This window comes from Balaenoptera borealis, assembly GCF_965194805.1.
Source record: "Balaenoptera borealis genome assembly, chromosome: 1".
Taxonomy (NCBI): domain Eukaryota; kingdom Metazoa; phylum Chordata; class Mammalia; order Artiodactyla; family Balaenopteridae; genus Balaenoptera; species Balaenoptera borealis.
In genome coordinates, this window is record NC_138860.1 from 77,463,154 (window position 1) to 77,482,779 (window position 19,626).

The following is a 19,626-nucleotide window of genomic DNA, read 5'->3' on the forward strand; positions in this document are numbered from 1 at the left end:
ATTCCCTCAGAGACATGCTCCTAGTTTTTTAACAGAATAAATTAATTGGTGTTAAAATGTCTACCCTAAAGACTTCATGTGATTTCCTCTGAGTCAAGTTTCCATTGCTTTTGCCTGGACTTTGCAATAGTCCCAAAACAGGCCTCCCTGCTCCCATCTGTTTTTTTTTTTTTGTTTTATTTATTTATTTATTTATTTATTTATTTATTTATTTATTTATTTATGGCTGTGCTGGGTCTTCGTTTCCGTGCGAGGGCTTTCTCCAGTTGCGGCAAGCGGGGGCCACTCCTCATCACGGTGCGAGGGCCTCTCACTATCGCGGCCTCTCTCGTTGCGGAGCACAGGCTCCAGACGCGCAGGCTCAGTAGTTGTGGCTCACGGGCCCAGACGCTCCGCGGCATGTGGGATCCTCCCAGACCAGGGCTCGAACCCGTGTCCCCTGCATTGGCAGGCAGACTCCCAACCACTGCGCCACCAGGGAAGCCCCCCATCTGTTTTTTTACCCTCCATCCTTCTCACTGCTACATGATATATCCAAAGAATACCACAAAACATTAGAAAGAATGAGATAGGTCTACTGCACTAGCATGGAAAATGTCCTCTACACATTTTAAGTGAAAAGGTCAAGTTACAGAGAAGTGTATGGAATGACTGTATTTGCAGAAGAAATATCTGTATAAGTATAGCAAGTGTCCAGAACTGCACATCTAATATGGTAGTCATCAGCCACATGTGGCTGTTTAAATTTAAATTAATTAGAATTAAACGCAATTTAAAAAAAATTTTATTGAAGTAGAGTTGATTTACCATGTTGTGTTAATTTCTGCTGTACAGCAGAGTGATTCAGTTATACATATATATACATTCTTCTTCATAGAATTAAAAACAATTTAAAATTCAGTTTCTTGGTTGCATTAGCCACAGTTCAAGTGCTCAGTAGTCACTTGTGGCTTGCAGCTACCATATTAGACTGCAAATATTGAACCTTTCCATCATCAAAGATGATGTTCTATTGTACAGAGCTGATCTGGAAGGATATACATCAAATTGTTAAAAGCAATTACTTCTGAGAATGAAATTGTACTGGTTAATGGGGGAAGGAGGACATACTTTTTACTCTCTATTATTTAAATTTTTGTAACAAGAATGAATTATTCCTATAATTTAAAAAGAAAAAATTTTAAAACTGGTTAAAAATTTAAATGTTCAGCAACATATTAATTTCCAGAGAGCCTAGGCTCTGAGCAAAAATAGATGGTAGGCATTAGAATGACATTGCAGCTTTATTCCAAATAGTCCCAGGCAGATCATCTCTCTTACACCCGTTCCACCTACACATACACCAAGTCCCCCAGAAACAGGGAGGTGAGAAAGCTGTGAATGAAACAACATGCTATGAGCTGAAGAATTCAAAAGAGGTATAAATAACTTGCCCTGCCCCTAAAGAACTTAGAATTCTATTAGGAGATCGGATATGCACATCAAACAATAGAGATCAAAATAATTGAATGGCATATCAATTACACCTAACAATTACACCTAACACTATGTGCCAGGCACTGTTCTAAACACTTTACAAGTAATATATCATGTAATCATCACAACAGCCCTATGAGGCAGGTATTTCAATCCCATTTTACAGATAGGGAAATAGGCCAAGAGAGATCAAGTAACTAACCTAATGTTATATGACAAATGTGCATGGGGTTTGGGACTCAGTGCTTTGTTCCTGTGGTACTTCTGGGGAAGGTGGGTGTGCAATGGGGGGTAAAGACCAGACAGGTCTGAGCAGAGAGTTCGTGCTGGGGACCAGAGGGAGATAACCACTATGGTTTCTTTTCCCCAGGTAAAACAGACAATTACCAGCCAACAATGGAAGCAAAAAGCCTTACTATCTATGCCCAAGTCCAGAAATCAGGTGTAAGTCCTATACTGTCTTTGTCTGGGGTGGACCTGTCATGTTTCCCATGGAATCCCTGACCATTCAGTTCACTTTGCATGTCTGACATTCATGGTTCTACATGGGTTCTGAAGCGGAGGAAATTAGGAAAGCAGAAGTCAAGAACAAGAGCTCTCTAAAAGCACATTAACTTCGGTGTTAGATGGGAGTATTTATTATTTGAAACAATGGGAAACACTGGGTAATTTTCTGGTCATCTGTTTCTTCTTAGGAACAATTGAGGAAGATAGAAACACGTGATGTATGACTCCTTCCAGCTCTGGCATTCTAGGAGTCTACAGTTCTCTGTTATCAAACTCTTTCCTTCTCTATGGAGAAGGGTGCTGGCTTGAGGAGAGAGGGGAAGATTGAGAAAGGCTATTGTGTGATATATTGGTCTGATCCACGCTTAAGAGTTTGCAAACATCAAAGAGACAAGGAAGGAAGATCTTGAGGATTCTGCCTAGAGAGTGGTTGGTGAGATGGAAGATGGTATGTAGGCAGCAGATGAAAGCAAAACTGTGACGGAGTGATGGTTGGGCTGAAACAGAAGAGATGGATTTAAAAAAACTAGAGTCATGATGAAGTTGAGGAGCAGATAAGTTAGAAGTAAGAGGGAGGCTAAAGAATAATGGCTAGATATGAAGATATTATAGTTTTTCAGACATGAAGGCAATTCTAGGTGATGTATAGGCCAGAATATGGCCATTCAGGGTGTAGGGGAAGGCAAATTCTTGAGTAAAAGATGTGAAGGTAAAGACAGCTTTGATTAGCACTTTGGAAAATTGCATCAGATGACAGTAAATGCATTTCTGATAACCCGATATAAACTCTTGGACAAAGCCTTTCTTTCTGCTGTCCCCTAGTGGCCTGGAGGGTTTATTACACAGGCCATGACCACCGTTGAGAACCAAACTCCATTTAAATATATGAGTCCCAAGAGCAACCTCTTTTGCATATACACATTTAGGTAATCAGGTTCAACTTAACCATGGTGCCTTCCCTATCTATTCTATCCCATGTTGCTAGCATCCCTCTTTTTACTGTACAGTATGACATCCATACCAAAAAGTGCACAATGTATAAATGTCAGCTCAATGAATTACCCCATCTTGATACCTAGTAAAGCAAGTCTCCCCACCTTGTTTTTCTTCAAGAGTTTTTGGCTATTTTTGTCCCTTTGTACTTTCATATGTATTTTCGAATCAACTTCTCAAGTATCACAGAAAGGGGAAAAATCCTATTAGGATTACATTGAATCTGCAGATCTATTTGAGGAGAAATTATATCTTTCAGTACTGAGTCTTCTAGGACCATAAAACTACCACCCAGATCAAGGAAAAGAACATTGGCCCCACCCCCAGAAGACCTCCTTGTGTGCCTCCTAATCACTATCTTCTCTCTCCTCCCCAAAGATTCCCTATCCTGATTTCCTGAAAATATAGTTTACTCTTTTTTTTTTCTTTGGACTTTATAAAAATGGAATCTTATAGCATTTTTCCTCCTGTGTACGGTTTCTTTTGCTCAATATTACCTTTTATGAGATTCATGCATGTCTTTGAGCTTAGATATAATGTGTTCAGTTTCATTGCTTTATGGAATATCAATGTATACATATACAAGAGTTTATTTTTCCAGTTGACTACTGATGGACATTTGTGTTATTTCCAGTCTGAAGCTATTATGAAAATTGCAGCTATTTACATTCATATTCATATGTGTGCTTCTTGGTAGATATGTGCACATATTTTTGTTGGGGATATATCTAAAGGTAGAATTTCTAAGTCATAGAGTATGCATATCCTCAAATTGATTAGATAAGGCCAAACTGTTTTTCAAAGTGAGTGTACCAATTTACTTTCTTGCAACTGCATACAGGAGTTTCAGTTGCTACACATTCTAATCAAAACTTGGTGTTATTGGTCTTTTAAATTTTAGTCATTCTTTTGGATGTGTCTTTTTATAGTTCCATTTTGCATTCCTCTAATTATTAAGAAAGTTGAACAATTTTTCATATGTTTATTGGCTGTATAAATATCCTCTTTCTTAAAGTGACTGTTAAATCTCTCGCCAATTTTCCCTTGTGTTTCAGTCTGTTTTGGGTGGGATTATTATAAGGCCTTTAAATATTTTTAGCAGTTATATTTTAGCAAATACCTTCACCCATCTTGTGGCTTGCATCTGCAATTTCTCAAAGATACATTTTGATAAAGGAAAGTTCTCAATTTTAGTGTAGAACAATTTCATCATCTCTTCCTTTGTGTTATAAAAAGATAACACTTTTTGTATTCCTGTTAAGAAATCTTTCTCTACTCCCAGGTATGAAGATATCCTTCTATCATCTTCCAAAAACTGTATGGTTTATCTTTTCAACTTATATCTGCTATGCACCTGAAAATGATTTTTTGAGTGTGGTGTGAGAGGGGTCAAGTTTTGTTTTTTTCCATATGGATATCCTATTGACTATTTATATTTAAAAACTGTCCTTGTCCCACTGCAGTGCCACCTCATTATAAATCCATCTGTGTGTGGATCTATTTTGAAGTTCTCTATTCTGCTCCATTGGTTTATTTCTTTACAATTGCACCAGAACCATACTGTCTTAACAAATCTGTGATTGCAGATTTATTACAAGTTTGACATCTGGTAAAACAAATCTTCTTACTTGTCCTTGTTCCTCAAGTTCTTGGCCGTTTTTGGTCCTTTGCATTTTCATCTATATATTTTAGATTCAGTTTGTAAAAATCCTCCTTAAAATCCTGCTGGAATTTTAATTAGAACTTCATTGATCAATTTCAGAAGACCATATATGTTTTCCTATTGAGTCTTTCAATTCACAAAATGATATATCCTTTCCTTTATTTAGATCTTCTTTAATTTTACCCAATCACTCCTTGAATTACCTTCTGCAACATTACTTCCAAAGTGCTGGCTAGCTCCTTTTTACTAAAAGGACCTTTTTACTAAAAGCATTACCTGGGACCTAATTAGAAATGCAAAAAGTCAGGCCCCACCCCAGATCTTCTGAAATAGAACCAGACTTCTAACAAGATTTCAGGTAATTCATACGCACATTAAAGTGTGAGAAGCCCTGCTCTACCCCAAGCACTTCCAGTAATGGGAAATTCACTGCCTCTCAAGGTAATTCATCCCACATTTGAGCACTTCTTACTATTAGAAAGATCTTCATTATATTGAACCAAAATATTACCCTAAAAATTCCAAACTTGGTCTAAAGCTGACAGACCGTACAGAACAAATGTAATTCCTCTTCTACATGGCAACCCATTAGCTATATGAAGAGAAAGATCATGTCCCACCTTGAATCTTCTTTCCTCCAGTAAAGTTTTCCAATTCCTTATCTCTTCCATCAGATGACAAGATTCCAAGTTCTCTCCCATTATCACCCATGTGCTTCAGTTTTAAGGCTTGTTCTATGTCCAGGAAAGGCAGAGAATAGCATTATCCTACACCAGTACCCCCAAGTGTGTTGAAAAGATGACTTTCCAGGCATAAGATATGTCGTCTCCATCTTAGAGGGACGGGGTCTCAATTTATGCCTACACTGACTTCATCCTGGTATTGTGGATTTTAATTCATTCTAAGTAACATTAACAAACATCAGCTGAAGGTTCTTATGTGCCTAGCACTGTTTTGTGGGGAATGCAAAAAAAAAAAAAAATAGGCTATTTCTCAAGGAATTGATGGTCTGTTTGGAGAAGTGATGTGTAAATATATCAGAGTGTCTTAAATACAGTGTACAGTTAAGTGCCATAATGTGTGAATTAGACTTTAGGTACCTGAGGAATTTAGGTAAAGGAGAGGTCATTATAAGTTGGGGTAACCAAAGAAGAACAGTATAATGGAAAATACATGCGCTTTAAGTTAAAAGATATTTTAAGTTAAAATCCTGGCTTTGATACTTCTTGCATGTGCACATTAAGAAAGTACTAAATCTTTCTGGGCTTTAGCCTCTTCATCTGTAAAATGTGAGTAACAGTATTTAACACATAGAGTGGTTGTGAGACAAATGGGAAGATATATGTGAAGAACTTGGTAAACTTTAACACACTTGCACATGTGTGGTTATTATTAAGTTCAATATTTGGACAGGAAAGAGAATTGATGAGAAACCATATTAGAGTGAGGAATAGCAGGACCTCTGCATGTTGTGGGTGATATGAGTGAGACTAAAATACTATAAAAATCCCATTCCCTTCAGCTGTCCATGTAAGAACCACACCAATTTCAGTTCACTGTGAGGAAGATGTTTAAAACATCTGGGAAGTGGTAATGATGAATCAGGCTGCCTCACAAGGCTGTGAGCTCCAAGATGTCACTCGGGGAGTCTGAGCAAAGCCCAGAGAATTGAGTTCCAGGGAATTTGGGGGAGAATTTTCACCTGGGAAGGAGGCTGGACCAAATGACTCCAAGGAGCTTTCTAACTCATAACTTCTTGATGCTACGCTTCTCCATGGGGAAAGTTGAATGGGAAATAACTTGCTGCTCAGCTAATAGCCTGCTTTCTTTGCTTCCCTTGTAGTCTGTTCAGAAGAAACCTGACTCTCTGCCAGCTCAGGACCCCTGCACCACCATTTACGTTGCTGCCACAGAGCCTGTTCCAGAGCCCGTCCAGGTGAGGCATCGCTCTGTGCTTCCGCTCTGTAGAGAGGGAATAGGTGGAGGAGGGGAAAGGGTGGAACCTGTGTAGAGCTGAAATGGAAGACATAGGCCCTTGCAAGCAGGTAGCAAGGAGTATCTGCAGCCTCAATTGCAGGGCTTCCGGGAAACCCCTCATGGCTGCTTACATGGGGTCTCTGCTCACTCTCTGCTCACCAGGGTTTCTCTGAGAGCTGTCACATCAGAATCAACTGACATATTTGTTAAAAATAAAGATTCCCAGGACCTTCTACCTAGGATTCTGTTCAATCAGAATGTCTATGGTGGGTAACCAGGTACCTACATGTTAAAAAACAACATCCTCCTGGTGATCCTGATGCACATTTAAGTTCAGGCATCACACCTTGAGTCCGGGAGTTCTCAAGTCCAGCTGCATAACAGAATTGCCAGGGGAGCTTTGTAAAAATGCTCATGCCTAGTCTCCATTCAGCCCTGTTTAATCAGAACATTTAGGAGTAGAACTCTGCATAGGTGTAAAGCCTAGAAGAGAGTATGACACATGGCCCACCTGTTCTACCCCATTGCAAGATCAGCATGGATTAAGTTTACTTGACAGGAATCTTTCCTTTTACTAAATGAACAGAAGTAAATTCTGGGCTAAAATCTTGGCTCTAGTTGGGCCCTATCAAATAAAGCATTTTAGGAGACAATGGAGGATCAAAAGGCCACAGAAATGCCTACATTTACCCATTTTCCTCAAAGCTCCTACTGTACACATACCCAGCAATGCTTGGGAGGATGCCTTGTCTTCATCTTGAGGTGTATTCACAGACCACTCTCTTATCCAAAGGGAAGTAAAAACATAAATCTGACTTTAAAAGCTTTAATAAATAATGTAGATTTTTAATGATATTTTCTTGGGGAAGAAACACAGCGCTCGGTATATTTCACATTTTACAGCAAAACCACCTAAATTCCCTCATTCCTGTCTCTTTCTGTCTCAGACTCTTGAATCTCCTCTCCCTGGGAGAGGTCTTTGCCCACAATCTTCATCTCTTCCCCATCCCTCTCTTGCCGGAACCACTTCTTCCTTCTCCCTTTGGGTCTCACTAATCCCCCCCTTTTTAAAGCTCAGTAATTTAGAACTCTTTTGGCTTCTCTAAACTGAGTGCAGGTCCTCAGATGACTGGGACAGGTCTCCTAGTCTCCCTGATGACATGCGTATGCTTGAAGGGAGCTGTAACCCATCTTGTGGGTGAGCAGGCAGTCTGGGAATCTGAGTGCTACCTCTAGCAATACCCCGCTGTGGCAGACCCTGAGCAAGTTGCAATGCTACATGATTCTTGAGACCCTTTCCTTTTTCTAAGCATCACTGTTTCCATTTGCAGCCTCTGAACCCAGTCCTGGTCCCTCCACCCATAGACTTGTTCTGTTTTGCCCCCAGGAATCAAGCTCCATCACAGTCTATGCCAGCGTGACACTTCCAGAGAGCTGACACCACAGATCCAGTGAAAGGACTTTCTGAAGGAATACGGAGGAGCCAAAATAAACACTGAACTTGGTCCCAAGTCCCAAGTTTCTTGTGACATCTACACATCTGTACTCTTCTCGGATCAACTCCCTGGTGATGTTTCTCCCACATCTACCCGCGAGATAGATAAGGAAGTGAGGCTTCCCAAGCACTTAGCCTGCTCTGTGGGAGGCACAGGCTCAGAGCAAAGAGCTACCTGGAATAGCTTTCCATCTCTGTGGTGTAGCAGACGAAATGGATAATGCCGGTCCAGTGAGGTGTCTCACTCTTTGCTGCAATTGGGTAATAAAAGCCAAAGGCAGAAAGCCAGGACAGGACATCTAGTACCTATCTCAGACAGCTGACCACCAGCCACAAAGTCTGGAACAGCTTACACTTGGGTTGCCTGTACTCGGTCTGGGAGCTGCTCTCGATCACCATGCAGACTTGATCAAGGCTCTGGGCCTCAGTTTCTCTCTCTGGATAGACAATGAGATTATTGTCTCAATGAGATTAATAAACACTCTGAGATTATTCCATAAAAGAAGCTAATAAAGTATTTTATTTGTAAAACATGGAAGCTAACAGTCAATAAACTGAAAATATGACTTTGAGGTCTCTGAGCTTTGAATCATGGAATGAAAAAAAAATCTAAGATTCTTAAAAGTACAGTTCTGTGCAAATGATGTTCAGATTTAAAGAAAAGTGGTAAGAGTATGGTGATGCTGTTACAAAGGAACATGGGATAATCGGAACTTGTCCCAGAGTGATTTTTCACTTCCCAAAATGATTTTTAAATCCTAGTTCTCTGCTTACTCCATTGAACAACAAACCTGGAGCCTCAACTAAGACTCTTCAAACTGATTCTGAGTCCATTTTACATCCATGGCCTCACATCCTCAGGGTCTCTACCAGACACTTCTTAATCCTTGCGTACCTCTTCCCATCACTAAATTTATCCTGAAGTAGACAATAACATATATTGGCCCAACAGTTTCAAGTAATTGAATGCTTAATAACTTAAATTATTGGCTGCAGACAGAAAGAGCCTCTTCCATTAAAGTCCTATTTCCCTTCTATTCTCACTCTCAGATAGGCCTTCTTCAATTTAAGCACTTCTTTCTGATAGGGTCTTGTGTGACCCTAGTGAGCACTTTAAGAAATCGCCAAATCTCTTACACCCATATAATAAGAGTCACCAACTTTCCAGCTCAAAACTCTGAGCTCCTTATAGTCTTGTACTTTATCCCCTCTATTCAATCAATTCACATTTTAGTTCTGTTGTTTGGAGCATCCCACTTCCTGGAACCGATGCAGTAGTATTCTTTTTTGTGAAGAACAGAAACTGACTCTGCATTTTTCTATGTAGAAAAGGAATCTACGGAAAAGATACTGCTTGGTTCAGATAACTGCTAGGAGGTTCTGTAAAATGATGGTTTGAAAATGAGCAAGCAAGGGAAGACTTGGACTGTGGCTAGGGCCACAGCCCAAATCACAAAACCAGCCCAGGGATGACAATGCTGGGCACCAGTTGTTTTGCTATTGTCCTCCCAGCACTAGACCCAGATTCCATCATTCCCTCCCTGCCTCAGCTGGACTTGAAAACTCCAAATTGCTGTTGTACTGTCTGTACCAAAGTGACTTCTCCAGGGTCCATTCTTCATCTTTTCATCTTTATAGTTTCTAAATCAGAGTCCGGGACCAAGCAGCCAATCCTAGGTCACACATCCATGTTCTACCTCCAAGGGAGGTTGGGAATTGAATACCTGGCATTTTCCATGTTCATAGTGGTGGTGGTGGTGGGGTCTGTCTCTTATGAATTAGGAAATTCCCCAAACACAAGCAGTGAGATTCCATGCTGGACAGGCACACACACACACATACACACACACACATACACAATGTCCACTATACCACCCTTGTATAATCTTAGGCTCATTAGCTGTCTACACTAAAAAACCGAGGAGCTACTAACCAGGATTTGTAAACCCTGGGGTTATGAGCAATCATTCTTTTACTATAACTCAGATTGTTTTAACAGCTCAGTTCCCAACATTTGGGTTTTTCCTGTGGCTGAATTCTACTTGATGGAAGGGCAGAAACAAAGGGGGAAAGAAGAGGCTATCCCCTCAAAATTCTCTGACAAGACTCAATAGTTCACTGGGAAGATGGCTGTGATTAGGGGTCTTTGGAGCCATTCTTCAAACAACATTTGATGTATGTCCTGCACCACCAGGTCCCAGGTTCAAGTGGGAAAGCAGAGAACCCCTCAGATTATTCTCTTACCATTCTCCAATTTTCCCCTAAGGCACTGTCCATGAGCTGAAGTTTTCTTCTTCCTCAGGCTTAAAATAAAACTGATACGTCAGTTTCTGTTTTCCCCGTGTTTCTTCTCTAATGTTTTCTTTGACTGATCATATCTGAACTCTGGAGAACTCAGGAGGAACAGGCCCATTCTCAGTTTTAAGGGGCTGGGGTTCTGAAATACAGCTGGGCATAACCTTGAGCTTCCTTAGACACTAACTCTAGTCACACAACCAGGATGTGATTGGTAAAGAGTCCATATGCTGACCAAGGAACCACTGATTACAGTAAGTTACTTCTCTTCCTCAAGATTTTGTTTCTACCTCCTGGAAATGAGTAAAATATGGACAGTCCATCCAAGAAATTGCACTTTTGTCTTTGTGTTGTCCAGAGAATGCATAACATAGCAGTGTGGCAAAACATGTTTCATGACCTTGTGTCTCTATAGCTATGGTGTGAAGCACTGAAGGTGGCTGATTTGATATGATGAAGTATGAGGTTGTCCTTATCCTAGGGGGGAGGTCAGAAGTCACACTCCACATGGAGAAGATAACTTGTTTTTAAAGGATTGTTTAATTTTTGTCACTGCCAGGGTAATTGCCTTCCCTGAATTTCTCCAAATTCCCCTTGTGGAGCAAATCTAGACTGGGTTTCTCAACTGCAGCACTATTGACATTTTGGTCCAGATAATTGCTTGACATGGGGGCTGTTCTGTACGTCATATGATGTTTATCAGCATCCCTGGCCTCTGCCCACTAGATGCCAGTAGCACATCCCCTGTCCCTGGTCAGTACAATCAAAAATGCTTCCTGACATTGACGGATATTCCTTACTGGGCAAAATCTTCCCACTGATTGAGAACCCCTAAATTGAGAGCTGCTAATCTAGAAACATACTGGCTCCCTAGTCATCTTTTTTTTTTTTTTAATTTATTTATTTATGGTTGTGTTGGGTCTTCGTTTCTGTGTGAGGGCTTTCTCTAGTTGCGGCAAGTGGGGGCCACTCTTCATCGCAGTGCGCAGGCCTCTCACTATCACGACCTCTCTTCTTGCGGAGCACAGGCTCCAGACGGGCAGGCTCAGTGATTGTGGCTCACGGGCCCAGTTGCTCCGCGGCATGTGGGATCTTCCCAGACCAGGGCTCGAACCCGTGTCCCCTGCATTGGCAGGCAGACCCTCAACCACTGCGCCACCAGGGAAGCCCCCCCTAGTCATCTTTGCATAGACTAAGTACACATCAATATACCAAGTAGTAGATCTATCAAAAATCATATTTTGAAAGTGGCCACCTAGTCACTTAAGCATGACCCACATCTGCCAATATTACCAAGGTTATCTAAATATTAGAGCTCCCTGCCCAAACCCTACCTCAAACACAAATGAAATCTGGGTGAAGATCTATAGCAGCGGTCCCCAACATTTTTGGCACCAGTGACCAGTTTTGTGGTCCCGGGCTGGGAGGGGTGGGAGGTAAGAGGGGGGGGATGGTTCAGGCGGTAATGCAAGTGATGGGGAATGGCAGATGAAGCTTCGCTCACTCGCCTGCTGCTCACCGCCTGCTGTGCGATCCAGTTCCTAACAGACTGCGGACCAGAACCGGTCCGTGGACCGGGGGTTGGGGACCCCGATCTATAGAACCACCAACTTAGAGGCTATGGTTATAACCAGAGGATTTTGTGAAGAGTTCCACACAACAACCACAAGAGGGAGATGTAGCAATATAGTCCACCCCACACCAGCATCTCCAACACCACTTCGCTTGCATCTAAAGGATGTGGACTTAGTCATAGACTTGCTGAAATGGTGGCTGGATTCTCATCAGTTCACAGCACTTACAGGCTGGAAGGAGAGTTTACCCCTCCCCCTAGAGATAAGGAGGCCCAATGTGAGTTGATAACAGACTGTAATCAAAGTTAACTGCAATAAGTTTCTTTCACAGAAGACTCCTAATTCTACTCAGTGCTTCACTCATTTAACAAATAGTTATTAAGTTCCCACTAAGCATTAGGGGTTGTCATCCAGTAGGAGATACAAAGAATACAGGCAATTAAAATACTACAATATCCGATATCTGGAGAAAACCATAATCCAAAAAGATACATGCACCCCAATGTTCATTGCAGCACTATTTACAATAGCCAGGACATGGAAGCAACTAAATGTCCATCAACAGAGGAATGGATAAAGAAGATGCGGTACATATATACAATGGAATACTACTGAACCATAAAAAAGAACAAAATAATGTCATTTACAGAAACATGGATGGACCTAGAGATTATCATACTAAGTGAAGTAAGTCAGACAGAGAAAGACAAATGTCATATGATATCACTCATATGTAGAATCTAATTTTTAAAAAAGATACAAATGAACTTACTTACAAAATAGAAACAGACTTAAAGATATCAAAAACAAACTTATGGTTACCAAAGGGGAAATGTGGGGAGAGGGATAAATCGGAAGCTTGGGATGAACACACACACACTACTATATATAAGATAGATAACCAACAAGGACTTACTGTATAGCACAGTGAGCTCTACTCAATATTCTGTGATAACCTATGTAAGAAAAGAATCTAAAAAAAGAATGAATATATGTATAACTGAATCACTTTGCTGTACACCTGAAACTAACACAACATTGTAAATCAACTATACTCCAGTAAAATTAAAATAAATAAATAAATAAATAAATAAATAAATAAATAAATAAATAAATAAATACTACAGTAGGTAGACAACCATATGCTCTACTGGGACTGCTTGAAAGTAAAAGGAGGTGCTGTTAATAATTATACTGTGGCAATGGCTGGGCAAATCAGAATGTGTAGTCCCCCTAAGGACAGAGAGGGTAAGGGATATTCAGTAAGCACAGAGGAGGTGCACAAAACTCAGACTTCAGGAGTGAGGAGAGTAAGCTTATTTTAGTTAAAAAGTTTTAAGTAACAATGGAAATGAAGACCTCCTTCTCCTAAGATTCTATTGTGTCTAAGTCTCCTTTTTTTTCAATTATCTGTTACATGACACACGCCCCTTACATGTCCCTCCCACTGTCCTGACTGCTCTCCTCTGAACACAGTCCAGTTCGTCAATGCCTCTTAAAATTTACTGCTCAAGATTGAACTCTGCTTCAGATGTACCAATGCAGACAAGAGTGGAACTGTTATCTTCCATGATATGAGCAATATACAGTCATTTTGGTTTTTAAGTTGGCCTCAGGTCTACAGAAATGGATGAATACATTTAAGCATATTCCTCAATTCATGGTATATGATCATCACTGGTCCATGTACCACACCTTTTTTATCTCATTTTAATTTTATTCTTATTTTTTCCCCCTTCATACCACATCCCTGTTCTCTGTCCCACCTCCACGTCCCTGAATAGAATCTATCTAATGTGTGCCCTTTTAGTTCATTATCTATATATTTATTTATGTGTGTGTTTATAAGTATACATGAATATCTAGAATTGTTTTCAAGTTACGTATATAGGCATCTCGTTCTGCTTCTCAGCTTCATTTTGGTTTTGTTGCTCAATGTTGTGATTTTTAGATCTTTCTAGGCTGAAACATGTAGCTTTAGGTCAACCTTTTTCAATACTGTATAGTATTACATCCTCCAGACATGCTACATTTTCATCTATCCATTTCCCTATTGATAGACATTGAAGTTTTTCTAACTCTCTATTATTTCAAACAATGCTATGATGAACGACCATATATCCATCATTTTATATCTCTTTTGCCACCCATATAAGTGATTTTCTGGGTAGTAACAGGGGTGGAATTGCTGGGTAATAAATTATGTAAATACTCAGCTCTCTAGATATGTGCAATTGTTCTGCAAAATTTATACTCTTGCTGAGAGTACATTAGAGTTTCTCCTTTCCCCCATCTTCAACAGCACTTGATATTATCTGTTTTGTTTGCTTGTTTTGGCCACTCAAGTACGTGATATAGCATAGTTGTTTTAACTTTCACTCCTTTGATCCCTATTGAGGGATATTGCATCTCTCCGTATGCTTGTTTGCTGATCTAGTTTCCATTTTTATGAATTGCCTATGCATATTATTGACTCAGTATCATGAGATATTCTGTTCTGTTCTTGGTAATATGCAGGTTATTCCTATATGTTTGGGATATTAAGTCTCAGTTGGTTACATACACCTCTCTTTTTTTTTTTTTTTAAGAAACATGTTGGCTCTTTAAATATATTTTATTTATTTATTTATTTGTTTATTTGGCTCTGTTGGGTCTTAGTTCCTGTGCGAGGGCTTTCTCTAGTTGCGGTGAGCGGAGGCCACTCTTCATCGCGGTGCGCAGGCTTCTCACTGTCGCAGCCTCTCTTGTTGCGGAGCACAAGCTCCAGATGCGTAGGCTCAGTAGTTGTGGCTCACGGGTCCAGTTGTTCCGCGGCATGTGGGATCTTCCCAGACCAGGGCTCGAACCCATGTCCCCTGCATTGGCAGGTAGATTCTCAATCACTGCGTCACCAGGGAAGCCCCACACCTCTCTTTTAACACTGTGCATAGTGTCTTTCTCTACGTATAAAACTTAAATTGATGTAGTTATAAATTTTCACTTTTTTGTTGGCGTATACTTGATTTACAATGTTGTGTCAGTTTCGGGTGTACAGCAAAGTGAATCAGTTATACAGATACATATATCCACTCTTTTTAAGATTCTTTTCCCATATAGGCCATTATAGAGTACTGAGTAGAGTTCCCGGTGCTATACAGTAGGTCCTTATTATTTATCTATTTTATATAAAGTAACGGGTATATGTCAATCCTAATCTTCCAATTTATCCCTACCCACTCCTTACCTCCTGGTAACCATACGTTTTCTTTCTACAACTATAATTCTATTTCTGTTTTGTAGATAAGTTCATTTGTAACTTTTTTTTAGGTTCCACATATAAGTGATATCATATGATATTTGTCTTTCTCTGTCTGACTTAGTTCACTCAGTATGACACTCTCTATGTCAATCCACATTGCTGCAAATGACATTATTTTGTTCTTCTTATGGCTGAGTAATATCCCACTGTATATATGTACCACATCTTCTTTACCTATTCCTCTATTGATAGAGATCAGTGGAACAGGATAGAAAGTCCAGAGATAAAATCAAGCACCTATAGTCACCTAATCTATGACAAAAGAGGCAAGAATGTACAATGGAGAAGAGACAGTCTCTTCAATAGTGGCATTGGGAAAACTGGACAGCTACATGTAAAAGAATGAAATTAGAACATTTCCTAACACCATACACAAAAATAAACTCAAAATTGTTTAAAGACCTAAATGTAAGGCAAGATGCTATAGAACTCTTAGAGGAAAACATAGGCAGAACACTCTTTGCCGTAAATCGCAGCAAGATCTTTTTTGATCCATCTCCTAGAGTAATGAAAATTTAAAAAAAAATAAACAAATGGGACCTAATGAAACTTAAAAGCTTTTGCACAGCAAAGGAAACCATCAACAAAACGAAAAGACAACCCTCAGAATGGGAGAAAATATTTGCAAATGAAGCAACTGACAAGGTATTAATCTCCAAAATATACAAACAGCTCATGCAGCTCAATATCAAAACACAAACAAACCAATCAGGTTTGGAAGATAGGTGGAAGATCTAAATAGACATTTCTCCAAAAAAGACTGACAGATGGCTAAAAAGCACATGAAAAGATGCTCAATGTCATTAATTATTAGAGAAATGTAAATCAAAACTGCAATGAGGTATTACCTCACACCAGTCAGAATGACCATCATCAAAAATATCTTCAAACAATAAATGCTGGAGAGGGTGTGGAGAAAAGGCAACCCTCCTATGCTATTGGTGGGAATGTAAACTGGTACAACCACTATGGAGGACAGTATGGAAGTTCCTTAAAAAAATAAAAATAAAGCTACCATATGACCCAGGAATCCCACTCCTGGGCATCTATCTGGAGAAAACCATTCAAAAAGATATATGCACCCCAATGTTCATTGCAGCACTATTTACAATAGCCAGGACATGGAAGCAATCTAAATGTCCATCAACAGAGGAATGGATAAAGAAGATGTGGTACATATATACAATGGAATATTACTCAGCCATAAAAAAGAACAAAATTTTCACTTTATTATTTGCGTTTTTTATATTTTGGTTAAAAATTTCCTCACTCTCAAGGTTATAAAGATATTCTTCTATTTCATCATCTAATAGGTTTAGTATGTCAAATTAATTTTTTTAATAGATTCAAATTCTCTGTTGAAATTCTCCATCTTTTCATCTATTGTGTACATCTTTTCCTCTATTTTCTTCAAAATATTAATCATAGTTATTTTAAAATCTTTATTTTATCTATATCTGTAGGTCTGCCTCTAATGTCTATTTTCTTTATTATCAACCATAGTTTTGTCTGCATAGAATTTTTTCAATATAATGCTGTATATTATGTATAAAAGAACCAAAGAAGCTTCAAATTATGTTATCTTTCAGCAGAAAAGGTTCCCTTTTTTTTCCTGTTAGGCAGATAGGGTAAGAGGCTGATCACCTCAGTGCAATCAGAGAGTTTGCTTGATTGGGCTGGGTTTCAATTTAAACAAGACTTAATTTATCTCTGCTTTACCCTGTCCTTTGGGTGTGGCTCTCATGCGCCTTTGATTAAGGCATCCACCTCCTCAGATCTGAAGGACAGTGGAAGATCTAGCTCTTCAGCCTCCATCCCACACAGCTTCAAAATCTAGCAATGAATTAAGGGAAGGACCGTCATGGCAGGTCTCTTTCACAGGGCTGCAGGACTGTGAAAGATTTCACTCTTCTCTTAGAAGATGTCAGTCTAGCTCGTCACCCTCCTATGTATTCCTGGAACCAAGCAAATATCTGTTCAGAAGATCAGCCATGTGTTAGAGACTGCCTCAGGTTTCCAATTTTCCCTCTAGATTTGCAGTCAAAAATCCTTACTGTCCCTCCCTTCCTCAATCTGGACCAAGTTCAATATTCAGCTAATGAATAGAGTAAACCAATCTCCCCTACCTCCAAGTGTAAAAATGGCTGGTGATTGTCAGCTAACTTCAGAAAAGTCCTGCCTCTCTGGAATTTTAGGTCATGGGGTCCCATTCTTTCCACAGTCTTCTGATACCTTTAAAAATAAGACTTTTGTAATTCATCTGGCCTTTTAAAATTTGTTTAAAATGTTTGCAGCATTGACCTGGTGCAAACTGTTACATCCCACTTGGAAGTGGAAGACTTATGCTTTGCAATATCTTGACTTCTGCAAAGAATTTCTGAGTCAAATTCTTATTTTTAATTGGTTACATTTTTATTCTGCATCGGATTTGAATGAAATTAATAAGGCTTATAATTTTGTAGCACTTAAATTTAGCAAAATAACCAAAGAATTATAATTAGATATAATTTATTTGACAAACATTGTATCATAAATAATATTTTTAAAAGAAAATTTTTTGAATGGAGGTACTAATATGGAATTTGAAAATATTTGGGCTAAAATGTTCACAGGCTTTCATATAAAAATTTAGAATTCAGAGTATCCACTTAGCAGAATTTTCTCTGAGTTTACCATGAACCTTAGCACCTATGGAGAGATCAGCTTCTTAACTAAAAATACTGTATTTCTAGAAAAGTCATTTGAAGGTGCCAACAATTCAAAATAATAATAAAATGTAAATTTGAGGAAGCTTACAGGTCATTTTATAAGAGAATTAACCTAAAATGAAAAGATAAATGTTAGCTTAAAACACATTTTTCTTAAAAATTCCAGTGACCTGTCCTTAAAAATCTAAAGATAGAACTACCGTATGACACAACAATCCCACTCCTAGGCATATACCCAGAGAAAACCATACTTTGAAAAGATACATGCACCCCAATGTTCATTACAGCACTATTTACAATAGCCAATACATGGAAGCAACCTAAATGTCCATCAACAGAGGAATAGATAAAGAAGATGTAGTACATATATACAATGGAATATTATTCAGCCACAAAAAAAACAAAATAGTGCCATTTGCAGCAACATGGATGGACCTAGAGATTGTCATACTGAGTGAAGTAAGTCAGACACAGAAAGACAAATATCATATGATATGGCTTATACGTGGAATCTAAAAAAATGGTACAAATGAACTTATTTACAAAACAGAAAAAGAGTCACAGATGTAGAAGACAAACTTATGGTTACCAGGGGATAAGGGGTGGGGGGAAGGATAAATTGGGAGATTGTGATTGACATACACAATACTCTATATAAAATAGATAACTAATAAGAACCTACTGTATAGCACAGGGAACTCTACTTAAGACTCTGTAATGGCCTATATGGGAAAAGAATCTAAAATAAGAGTGGATATATGTATCTGTATAACTGATTCACTTTGCTGTACACCTGAAACTAACACAACATTGTAAATCAACTATACTCCAATAAAAAAATTTCTTTTAATGATAAAAAATTCCAGTGACCTGATATTAGAGACAGATATAACTGAAAAACTAATGAAACTCTGTGACTATGTTCCAAGAATAATTATTCTATTTATGTTATTTTAAAATTTTATTTTATGCTATTTTTGATGTTCAGATGACCAATAATATAAATATAATTTAATGTACAAATAGTAATAAAGAAAGTTTTTATTTTACTTCAATAAACATAAACATGTCTTTTTAGAAAAAAATTTCATTTTGAAAATATTCTTACAAACTATTTTACCAGTTCACCATTATAATAAAAATCAATTTGTCATCCAAAATACTAATATTTCAAAAAATCAAATAGTATTAAAGTGCCCCTTTAAATCTCAAACATCTGGTTTCGATGATAAACTATACAATTATTTTAAAAAGAAGAGAACAAAGAATTGACCAATACAGTTCACAATGTGAAGGTTACAGATTAACTTGACAGGAAGAGTTTTAGCAGAGTCGAGATTTATTGGAGAGGGCTGAAATAAGAAAGTAAAGTAAGGACATGAAGACAATGACAATATTTTCATAGTTCAATAAGTCTTGCTTTTAATAGGAGGAAAGAAAATGAGATGGTATATGGTAGAGCAGTGGTCCCCAACCTTTTTGGCACCAGGGACCAGTTTCGAGGAGGACAATTTTTCCACAGACTAGGGTGGGAGGTATTGTTTGGGGACGATTCAAGCACATTACATTTATTGTGCACTTTATTTCTATTATTATTACACTGTAATATATAATGAAATAATTATACAACTCACCATAAT

The 19,626-nt window shown here is 38.6% G+C and overlaps 1 protein-coding gene across 2 annotated transcripts in view; it reads left to right on the forward strand.

Annotated features, from left to right (window-relative positions):
* The window catches only part of SLAMF1 (signaling lymphocytic activation molecule family member 1), a 42,105-nt gene extending 29,029 nt beyond the window's left edge, over positions 1 to 13,076 (forward strand). The window contains exons 5-7 of one of the 2 annotated variants that reach the window (XM_082406399.1): positions 1,847 to 1,920; positions 6,483 to 6,575; positions 8,004 to 13,076. In XM_082406399.1, coding sequence (XP_082262525.1) covers positions 1,847 to 1,920; positions 6,483 to 6,575; positions 8,004 to 8,054 — 218 coding nt within the window. In that variant the 3' untranslated portion in view covers positions 8,055 to 13,076. The remainder of the gene's footprint in view (positions 1 to 1,846; positions 1,921 to 6,482; positions 6,576 to 8,003) is intronic. The other variant, XR_014248782.1, reaches the window with a different exon arrangement.
* The last annotated feature ends 6,550 nt before the right edge of the window (positions 13,077 to 19,626 follow it).